At 46.6% G+C, this 11197-nt stretch overlaps 1 protein-coding gene across 1 annotated transcript in view; it reads left to right on the forward strand.

The window, feature by feature from the left end:
• The window catches only part of phactr3b (phosphatase and actin regulator 3b), a gene marked incomplete at its 5' end in the record, with an annotated part of 38228 nt that overhangs the window by 16197 nt on the left and 10834 nt on the right, over positions 1-11197 (forward strand). Inside the window, one exon of the mRNA XM_080000252.1 lies at positions 460-613. Within this exon, the coding sequence (XP_079856378.1) occupies positions 460-613 (154 nt within the window). The remainder of the gene's footprint in view (positions 1-459; positions 614-11197) is intronic.

Raw genomic sequence — 11197 nt, forward strand, 5'->3', positions numbered from 1 at the left:
ACACAAATAACATGCGACCCACTGTCCCCAATATTAATATATTTTTCCTACAGAACACCGACTGTATGCATCAGTTTGTGTTATCACAACAGTAGATTAGATCCAGTTCCACAATGTCTGGCTGGTGGGGAATCACCCATTTGCGATTTAATCGTTTTTACAGCCCGAATATGAAAACCTGTTTCTTACAGAACACCTGTACATCAGCATGTGTTAAACCATTGAATTAGGTCTAGTTCTACAATGTCCAAACTTGTGCAGAGTTCTTTCTGAGACCTTATGCTGTTATTAACTAGATCAAGCACAAAAGCACAGTGTGTGATGATTAGGGCTGGTACAGCTCCAGAGGTATTAGCTTGAAAAGTATGTCTGGCAGGGGGAAAATTGTAATTCTAAGGCCGCTTATTATTCTGAATCCTCACCCATGGCATCTCTCCATGAAACGACCACACTGTACAGGGACGCTCCCGCGGCGGATGAGGAAGGAGCTGCTGGCCGTGAAGCTGCGGAACCGGCCCAGCAAGCAGGAGCTGGAGGACCGCAACATCTTCCCGGTGCGCAGCGACCAGGAGCGACTGGAGATCCGTCAGCAGATTGAGACGAAGCTGGCCAAGTGAGTGGCCCCCGGCTCATCCCGTCACCAGCCACCCCTACTCCGTTCATCCTGTCCATCCATCCGTCCTTGAACCTTAACCCCTATCCTGTGTCGTCCCCATTCCCCCTGTATCACCATGACGGCTCCCTGCTCCCTGCACCTTTTGTGTTTTCTGGAACCCACCTGTGGCTCACACCTGCCTTGTCCCGAAACACCTGCTGTATTACCTTGTCCCGCCGAGCTTTACAACTGTGGTACACTCTAATGAATAGCTAGTCCAGTCTCCAAACCAAGGAAGAGAAGGTTACTGGTGATACTGGACAGGGCCTATATCTCACTGTCCCCCACAGTGAATGGCAAATCATGTGCAATGTGTAATTCACAATATATATAGAATCCAGAAAGGAGGTGTGATCCCGTGATTTTTGGATATTGGCAATTATTGCAGTGGCAAAACTTGCAGACTTCAATGTTTTACTTCCACGTCTGCCATTCATGTGATTTTTTTTTTCTCGGATGTGGGCAGTGTTGTGAGCGATGGGAGTGGAATGCAAGAGAGGGCATCATTTCATTTTGTTGTGTTGTGTAAATCGCGGCAGGGTGTTGTGGTGGTGAATTTAATAGGATTAACAGCTAAAGCAGGTGGATACAGAATAATACTGTGCTTACGCAACGCTCCAAAGTGGGAAGCAGACTTTCTCGATCTTTGTTCTCTGAGATAAGCCAATGCCGGTGAGCTGGAACTGGAGGCGACGCTTGGTCCTTCCTAAAAGCAGCCACATCACCCGGGTACCTTTGCACTTTGGTGGTCTTTTTGGAAGATCCACGCCCAAGACAGAGATTGATTGATTGTTAACGTGGTCAAACAAATGACATACAGTATACTGCTCATGATCGGATTTTCAACATCCAGGTTCCTGTCCTACTTCTTTGTCAGCCGATGAAATAGTCATTGTGGACTCTGGGTACCTGCTTTTGGGAAATTGTTATTATTTAGGCTGCACAAAAGTGCTCAATTTCACACGAGACAACATGAGATTGAACCGCCACACCATCGAGTCGACCAAACTGCCTGGCCGCTTTCCACTCCTCCCCGCACAGGAACACATTTACATGCGTTGGCGGTGCCTTGTGTGGTTTCGTTGGCGGTGTGGGCGAGAAAGTCGGCCCGGTTAGCGAGCGCTTCGCACCTTTCCTGTGCGCTGGGATGTCGAGGGCTTTTAATTTGAAAGATGACCCATTTTTCCTGCCAATTTTTGTTGTGGACAAGAAGCGCTCAACAACTGTACTGGACACAGCATGTACACGATACAGTTTAAATATATGAAATATGTCAACTATGTAATTTACCCCTTAGGTCCGTAGGCCTGTGCATGGTGGAATTCAATTAAAACAGAAGCAACGACTTATGGGCTTTAGGAGTTCTTTGTAAGAATCCAGCTGTAATTCCTTTTCGTTGGGGCGGGGGGTTCCCAAAGGCGTGATTAAGAGCTGGGTAGTCCAGTTCCCACTTGTGTGAGCAGACATGAGCGGCGCTACAGGTCAAGGGAGCTCATTAAAGAGATTAGGACAGGGAGGCTTAAGTTCGGAGGGGAGTCGTGTGTGTCGGTGTGTGAAGACCCCAAACTCATCCGCGTGATGATGATTATGATGATGATGAAGCCTTTCGGCATCCGAGGTGTAATGGAGTAACGTGTGTAGTGGCGAGGGCTGAGCGAGAAGGGTGGAGCCCTAAGATGGGTGCCCTGTAGACTTAGGCTCCCCAAAATTCCAATCGCCGATCGCTGGGGGGCACTAATCACCAACATAGGATTTAATCTGGGGGGGGGGGGCACACGTGGGGGCTGACACGTGCATGGAACATAATGTAACGTGGCAAATGCAGTCTCCCAGAAGTGCAGGATTTAATATTTAAGTAAAGTATTTACACTAAAACATTAAACATAAAACAGTTTTTACTAAATTCAGCAACCGAAAGCAATGGGGAGACGCACAGGTTTTTTTTTGGGGGACAGGACGGAACGGGACAGTCCCTGAACTCAGTTGTGGGCACGGGAGCCGGCACGCACCGCTGTCTGGAGGTGAAAGAAAAAAAACTGTGCTCCAAGGTTTACGTGCTTCATTCACTTCCAAGAAACTCAGGAAACTAAATCAATCGAAATCTTTGAGATTATATTATATATTGCTATGTTATTATCACCAGATGCATATTTAGCGGCAGGCACGCACCTGCCCCTTTGCCCCTTGATGCCCCATGGACCCAATGGTGCCCTTTTTATCAGGCCTTTTTTTAATTTTATAAGCGTGAATGGGTATCGAGGTAGCGGATTGTCTGTGCATGATATATTCATGAACATATGCTCGCATACCTGCGATGCGCGCACGCAGCGGAGCGCAGATCACAGGCGCCTCGATGCGCAGCGTTGGGGCACATCCGAGCGCCCGTGATCTTGAATCAAGATTCAAGATTAATTTTATTTTATTGTTTATTTGTCACATACATACAAGCGTACATGTATGTAGTGAAATGACATTGCAGGGCACCCGGAGATTATGCACAATAACTGCAATAAATTTGCTAACTTACTAAACGAACTGATTCTTAAAACAAAATTCAATTAGTAAATAGATGCGTGAGGATGGTGTGCAGAACCTCGGAGTTCGCGTCATCCGTGGATCGGTTCAGCCGGTGTTCGAACTGCAGCGGGTCAATGGTGCTTAATCAGCCTCTCGAAGCCCTTCATGACCACCGAGGTGAGGGACAGTAGTCATTCAAGCAGGCCGGAGAGGTGTTCTTCGGCAGAGGGATAATGGTAGACGGAAACTGAAGCAGGACGGGAACACCCACTCGGCCAGGGAGGCAAGTGGGCGGAGGAGGTGAATATCCTAGTGAGCGCCGGGGCCAGCTGGATAGCACAGGTCTTCAGTACTCGTTCAGATATGCCATCTGGGCCTGCAGCCTTCCTGGTGTTCACACGCATCAGAGCCCTGTGCCCCATGTCCCAGTCTACGTCACTCACAGCGCCCTGAAGCGCCGCCTCTGATTGGTCCGACTGGCGCTTTACGTCGCTCGTCACTTCCTTTCCATGTACGATGCACGGCTTGTAAACAGGAAGCGATGCGATGGCGCCGTGGTCCGATTTCCCGAAAGCAGGCAGCGAGACGGTCTTGTGTCTGTTCTTGTACGGTGTGTAGCAGTGGTCCAAAGTTTCATCTCCCCTGGTGGCACACGCAATGTGTTTATGGAAATTAGGCAGAACCTTTTTAAGGTTCGCCCTGTTTAAGTCCCCAGCCACCACCACAGCCACGTCGGGTTGTTTGTTTTGAAGTACGTACAACCCATCATACAGGTCCGATAGTGCTGTGTCAGTGTCCGCTTGCGGCGGAATATAAACGGCTGTGATGATGACTGTGCTAAATTTCCGGGGGGAAGCTAGAATGGACGGTATGAGACGGTCACCTGTTCCAGGTAAAGCGAGCAGGAGCAAGAGGGAGTCTTGATGTTGTTGGAGTTACACCATTTTGTTACCACCATTTTGCCGCTGCGTTTGCCCGGAGCGGCAAAATGCCTAGAACTGGGTTTCATGTGCCTTTTCTCTTTTTTTGGGTTACCTGCCCCTTTTAACGTCGTTGCACTGGACTGTAGAGGGGAAGTGAGGTCCGATCACCAGTGGTTACTGGACAGCTCTGAGATCTTAATCGTAAATCTGCCCAAGCCAAGTGCCCTGAGAATATTGCTTCTGACGGCCTTGGAGCTCGCCGTTGTGCTTCTGTGTGCTTGCGTGCGTGCGTGCGTGTGTGTTTTCCCTTACGACTTCACCCAAGGCATCTCGCAGCTATGTGCCAAGCCGGAAAGAAGGTGCAGTTCTCCTTGCGAGTGTCCGCGTGACACTGTGACGTCCAAATAAACCCCCTTCACGTGTGCGTGTCTCTCTGTGTCGGCGGTGGGCATCCTCAACCCACGTGTTATGAATAAATAAAACACTTTCCATTGAAATGAATCGGATAGGAGTAATTACCCGACATCTATTTCCATCGGTAACATCGACAAAAGGTCGGTCTGTGCACGTGCAGAGCGGGAGCTTCCCTGGTGTTTGTTCCGTCTAAAGGAGCTCGCAGTCCCCAGTAGTCAGCAGGGGGCGTCGTCCTGAGCGACGCGAGGCCACATTGATTGTACATGATGCTCGCAAACTGCTTATGTAAAGCACACTGCTGATGGTTCTTTCGTAACAGGCCACGATTGATCATGTGTCATGGGGTCAAATTGTGACAGTGGACGACAATGCACGGGGTGAGGTAAGGGTGAGTGTGTGCTGGCTGGAGGGGAGGGGGCTTTTATGGCTCCCTTCCCACCTGTTACATAGTACGCTGGTGGGGGTGGGGTGGCATTGACCTGGTCCACAGCAGCCGCGTACTCTCCCGGGACACTCAGCGGTGAAAAAAAGCACCGGAAAATAGGACCCAGCGCATTGGGGCGGGAAGGAAAGGTTTTCTCCATCACCCAAGTAAACAATTACAGTCGAGTTTTGGATGTTCCGTACTTCGGAATCGATCGACAGTTGTCGTTATACATAACAGGGACAATGTTGTGTTGATTGAGTACGGCTCAATAGGTTCTGAATGGGAAATATCCGAAATGCTAAAGATGACAGACACTGTCTTTTTACACTTAGGGGCTAGTCGATAAGTGGAAAAATGACAACGGAGCAACATTCGGACCTCTGCCGGCCGTACAGCCACGGCAATCCAGGCTATTCTCATTTGTAGTTCCACGTTGGTGGAACGAGCTCCCAAAAATGACCAGAGCAGGGACCTCCCTCTCTGTCTTTAAGAAGCACTTGAAGACCCAGCTCTTCAGAGAGTACCTCCTGTCCTAACCTACAATTACTTAGCACTACCTAGCAGTATTTATTGTTGCACTAATGTTGTTGTTACACTAATCTCTGTCGCAATGTAGCTTGAATGTTATTCTCCCCTGTAAGTCGCTTTGGATAAAAGCGTCTGCTAAATGACTAAATGTAAATGTAAATGTAACATTCAGCGCAGCGTTTTCTTCTGTTCATTGGAGGTTGTATATATGAAATATATTTGGTGATATGCGACTGGTTAAAACTTTGAATATAGGCGGCGGTGTTACACCCACAACGGTTACCTGAATTGCCTGAATTGTGTGTAGTGCTGAAGAAAAGCAGTTTTAAGAAAATCGCTGCTTATAAAGGAGTGCAATAACCGTAGGAACTTTTTTCCGCAATTACTCTGCATTCCTAGTTTGATCAGTGACCTGCCAACCTGTACACATGATGTGTACCGACTACGCAATTCTTATTTCAAATACGCAGGTACGAAATGCCAGCTGAAGCTATGCAAAAAATTATATAATTGTAACTTAATGACGGCGATCAATCAATCAATCAATCAAATAATCGATACAAAATAATCCGGTACATATATTGGGTATTTAAACTGCATCCCTGGGATTAGACCAGATGCTACGAGCTGTGGTTCTGTGACCCCTCCCCTCACTCAACATCCACTGATCTGCAGCATTGAGCGCAGCGGTTCTTTATGCAGCGGTGTGACGCTGCATTGTGAGATAAGATGGGAAGTGAGGGAGTAATTAACACAAATAAAAGCCAAATAAAGCACAAAAATGTGACCGTAATGTTAACATCAATCGACTGGAATTGGTTGGTTTTCATCGGTCGCTCAGTGTCAGAATATACGTATCTGCCACTTTAATGCACATATCTGTATATACATAAATAGCCTATTCCATATACATAAGTCCATCCCATATACATAATCCTTTTATCTATTTTGTACCCCCACCCTGCATTACCCTTGAGTTCTTATTTGATTTGATTTGATTTTATTCTATATATTTTTTTTATTCTATAGTATTCGACTTGCTGCATTACGTTTTAGGATTCAGTTAGTTGTTCAAGTAAATATTCTTAGGTAGCTACTGTGTTCAGTCTAGAACATATTGTGTGTAATCACCGGGTGCGTTGCATTCACATTTCACTGCATATTTGTATGAAAGTATGTACATGTATGTGACGAATAAACCTCTTGAATCTTGATATCTGATTCTGTGCCGGTCAAATATACACGCCGATACTGCGCTCATGTACTCGAATGCTCCAATACTCAAACCCGATACCAACGTAATGTAACGTAGTTGCATAGTTAATGCTCAAAAAGGAGGTCAAAAGAAAGAGAATGTCGGCTGTTTGGAGGTACTTCAAGGTAAACAAAGAAGATTCCATAAATTATTTATTTATGTCCTGACAATATTCTAACATTGTACAGATTGTGTTTCTACCACTGTCACAGCAGAGCTCCGGTCGTGATGAAAAGTTTCTCTTCTGAAAAGACTCTTTCTTTGAGCCTCTGTTCTTGACGAGTCACTCAGTAAAACGAGTCGTTTGATTTGATTCGCTTGGTTTAACGCACGGTGTGGGAAGGAGGACTTCCAGTGAACGAAAGTGAGAAGAGTCGGTTATTTTGTAATGATTGCAATTTATTTGCAAAGTACCGTATAAATATAATATAAATGTATATTTGCACTTGAAGTGAAAGAGGCTTTTCATTTGAATATGTTGTGTCCTAAAACTGACTACTAAAACTAAAACTCAGTGACAGTTTCATGTTCTATTAATGTTCCAAAGTGGATAATGAACGATAATAAACATCAGAAAATTGCAGCGGTAGTCCGTATGTGCAGCTGTCCTATCAAGTGTGCGGGATCAGATCACAGGATGTATTTGTCATTAATGTACAGCAGATCAGAAATCGGAATCTGCAGGTCAGATTCAAAAAAAAAAATCTGAAACAGGAATTGGCCAAGAGAATTGCAATCGGTGCGTCCCTAGTCAGTAATCATGTTCAGTAACTTTACGAGATGATGCATTTCAAAGGGTTTATCCTCATGAGATGAATAAGTATACCGTAAATAGTTAGCCGTAGTAGCTTGCATACCATGTGATGAGCCTACGGTGTGAGGGGAATAGCTGATGGAGTCATTTAGCCACAGTAACTCAAAGGCCACGCAGACTCCCCGTTATTAGTGATTTTGAATAATGTTGTGGTACTCAAAATATTTTCCCAAGGTTGCCAGGTCTGAGACCATAACCATTTTCGGTGAAGTCCTGTCAAAATATTTGTCACCTTTTAAATACAGTTAAGTACGTCAGTTACTTAACAATTTCCTTGTGGGGAGCTCCCGTCCTCTCATCTTTCTGATGTGTAGTAAATACACAGGAACAAGAGCGTCACACCATTCTGCAGGTCACCCATTTGGGTGCAACACCCAAACAGGCACAGCACTGCGGGCACAGCAATTGAAATGGCGCCGGCCGACAGCGAATTTTGCAATAAACCTCAAATGTCGTATTTTAAAATAACTCTTTCAATGGCTGTGGGATAATGTCAGCTTGAAATATGGAGTGAGTTTTTGCACCAAACAGAGATTGTGGATTTGTCACCAATTACTTCCGTTGAACTCCTGATGGGACTATGGAGCCGCAGGTCCAGGATGTACATACACATAAGGGTGGGAACTTATCTACGTACAACATGAAGGAGTGAGTATCAAACAGTGGCAACCATTGTAAAAATGCAAACTATCCCTTTAGAGTGAATTTGGCAGGAACCCCATGCCAAGGCTTGCAGAGTTAGCATACTTGAGACAAGCTTTTTAACCACCTTGGGTCGCGCAGGGGGTGGTTTATGCATGAGTGTGTGCGTGCGTGCGTGTGTGTGTGTGTGTGTTCCTTGTTAGCCGGCTCGCTGCAGACAGCTGCGTACTCGACCCACTCCCCACTCCACTCCCACAGGTGCAGGGCGGCTCGTCTCCGGTTGGGGCGGGGGCGTCTGTCGGCCACAGCGCCGGCCGGTCGCCCAGAGTCGAGCCTCCTGGACAGCTTAGTCCGGGACCGGCACACCGTTGGCCTCGTGGGCGACACGTGGCCTCCCAGAGAACCGCCATTGGTCACTCACATCCTGTCAAAACAATACCAAGACAGAGACGTTAACGCGCCCCCTCCCGTCCCTCTCTTTCTCCAACTGAACATTTTGTTCCTTCACTTGTGAATCATAGGGAATGTAACAGGAGTTCTTGACGGCCTGTGCCAGCGCTGCGTTGTGTTGTGAAGGGCCACGAGGTGAGAATCTGTTCCTTCTCCCAGGAGAACAGCGCGGCCTTCGACTGCTCAATGCGAGCAGTCACGTTTTGTCTTTCTCTCCCTTCTGACAAATGGAACGGAGCACGACTCAAGCACGACGCCGCGTGTCTTTCTGGGCTAAATGGACACCGCACCCACAATCAAATACTTTGAAGGCTGTTTCTCGGAGAAAGGACATTTGCTCTTCTCGTCACACGACTCCGTGTCGTTTTTTTAAACCTAATACTTTTGCACACTTCTTCCTCTAATGGGTACACTTTTTGGCCGTCCTCAGCCTATATACAGATACCATGTGTATATATACTTTATATATATATATATATATACTGTGTATATACTGTGTGTATATATATATATATATCTATATATATATACATATATATATAGTTTATCACTTCTGATACTCCAGATCCTAAACTTTAATGTTAACACCCGAGACCTAGAACTGCGAGCACCTTAGAACAAAATGATTGAGCATCATTTATCCTTTCTTTTATACCTTTTCCCCATTGGAGACATCTAGCATGCTTCTGTGTGACATAAAGGGCTGACCGCGTGCTTATCTTTCTTCCCAATTCTACGTTTTCACATCATGTGAACACAACCACTGCAGCAAAAAATCCTTCAGTTTCCTCAGCGCGTTACCTTATTTCCGCCGAGCCGTGATGCAACACTTAATGTGTCTGCCTGGCTTTGGGGAAGGGAGAGGGGTCTGCAGCAGAATGCAGAGCAGTGAGCTGGAGCGGGGAGAGAGGAGGAGACGAGAGGGAAGGGGAACCCTCTGTTTCTAAATTTAGCCGGCATCTGTGAAAATACTGCAATGCCGGCCATAATCAATGCCTTGTTTACGTCACAGCCCCGGCCCAGTTCCTCTCTCTCTCTCTCTCTCTCTCTCTCTCTCTCTCTCTCTCTCTCTCTCTCTCTCTCTCTCTCTCTCCCTCTTCCCCATCTCTCCCACTCCCTCCACGCTGATGGAGATATCGCAGACCCCATCCTGTCCTCCATTTCCACCCTGGTTGAACCGCCGCCGTACCCCTGCGGCAACGGCTTCTAAGATCCATGGTTATCTCCGTCGCCTCACAGCGAGAAGGTTCCGGCATCGAATCCGGCATGGGCCTTCCTGTGTGGAGTCTGCGTGTTCTCCCCGTGTTCACGTGGGTTTCCTCTGGGTGCTCCGGTCCCACCCCCCGCCACCCCAAAAAAGACATGCATGTTAGGGTTGGACACTTCTGCCCATGCCCCTGAGCAAGGCATTGGTCAAGACCTGGAGTTGGTCCCTGAGCGTCGCTAGGTGGCAGCCCACTGCTCCTGAATACGTCAGTTAATAGGATTGGCAAATGCAGAAAAATAATATACTGTATATCAGACTGTTCATTTGGGATTTTGGTTATCGTAATATTGCGATATGGTTAAACGTCTTACAATTGTAGTATAATAATAGTAGTATAGTAGTAGTACAATAATGCAATTCTATGAAGTTCATATACTGTTCTCATCAACGCCCCTGCCTTCTTGGTCGTGATCTCCACACGACTAATGATTGTTTCTTGTGTGTAAATATCTCCCGAAAGTGCCAAAATATTAAATACGTCGTCAAAATATTCTGATTCGATTTTGTCAATATCACCCCGCGCGTACGATACCGACAACAAACATATCATGGTGGCTGTTCAGGACGAAAAGCCTCCTCTGAGACTCATCATTGCATCACATAACGTTACGTTACCTTCATTTAGCACTGAGTGCTTTTGTCCAAAGCAACTCACATTGAGCACGTTTTGTCGCAGTATCAAACTGTGTATCCCTGTCACAGCTGAACCCTCTAGGAATAAGTAGTATTAGAACAGTTACATTTTGGACATGTATTTCTTGGATGCCATTTGCGGAAATTTTCCACACAAACCAAAACAGTTTTTGTACCACTCATGTACAATTTAAAGTAAATTTTGTTTAGTCCAGGCTTTTATTTTGAAGGACACATATTAGTCCTTTCATCCTACTCGGCCACCGCTAGTAGCTGGAAGGCTCCCGCCCAGGAGGGGTTGTGATGATCGGAGAAGCACGTATGCGGTATATACTGTATGTGCAGCGTAGTTCTGCCGAGCGGCTCATACCGAGAGCTTCTGCTGGCGGGAGCGCTGGTTTTCCGAATTATGCTTACACGGTCGGCTCCTCCCATGCGATAAAACAGCACGGGGTTGACGGACACCCACACACAGCTGTTTCTCCCAGACCCCCTATAAATAACACGGGGAGCGGAGCCGACGCTGACGACAATAACGCGCTATTAGAGCCCCTAGTCATTTATCGCAGAATAATATACTCCGTCCATCTTTCTTTTTTTCATCTTCTCATCTGTCTTAAAGGAATCTTGTGAAATATCTGGTTGAGACAAATTAGTCCCCCGCCCCCCGCC

This window comes from Zeus faber (genome assembly GCF_960531495.2).
Source record: "Zeus faber genome assembly, chromosome: 5".
Taxonomy (NCBI): domain Eukaryota; kingdom Metazoa; phylum Chordata; class Actinopteri; order Zeiformes; family Zeidae; genus Zeus; species Zeus faber.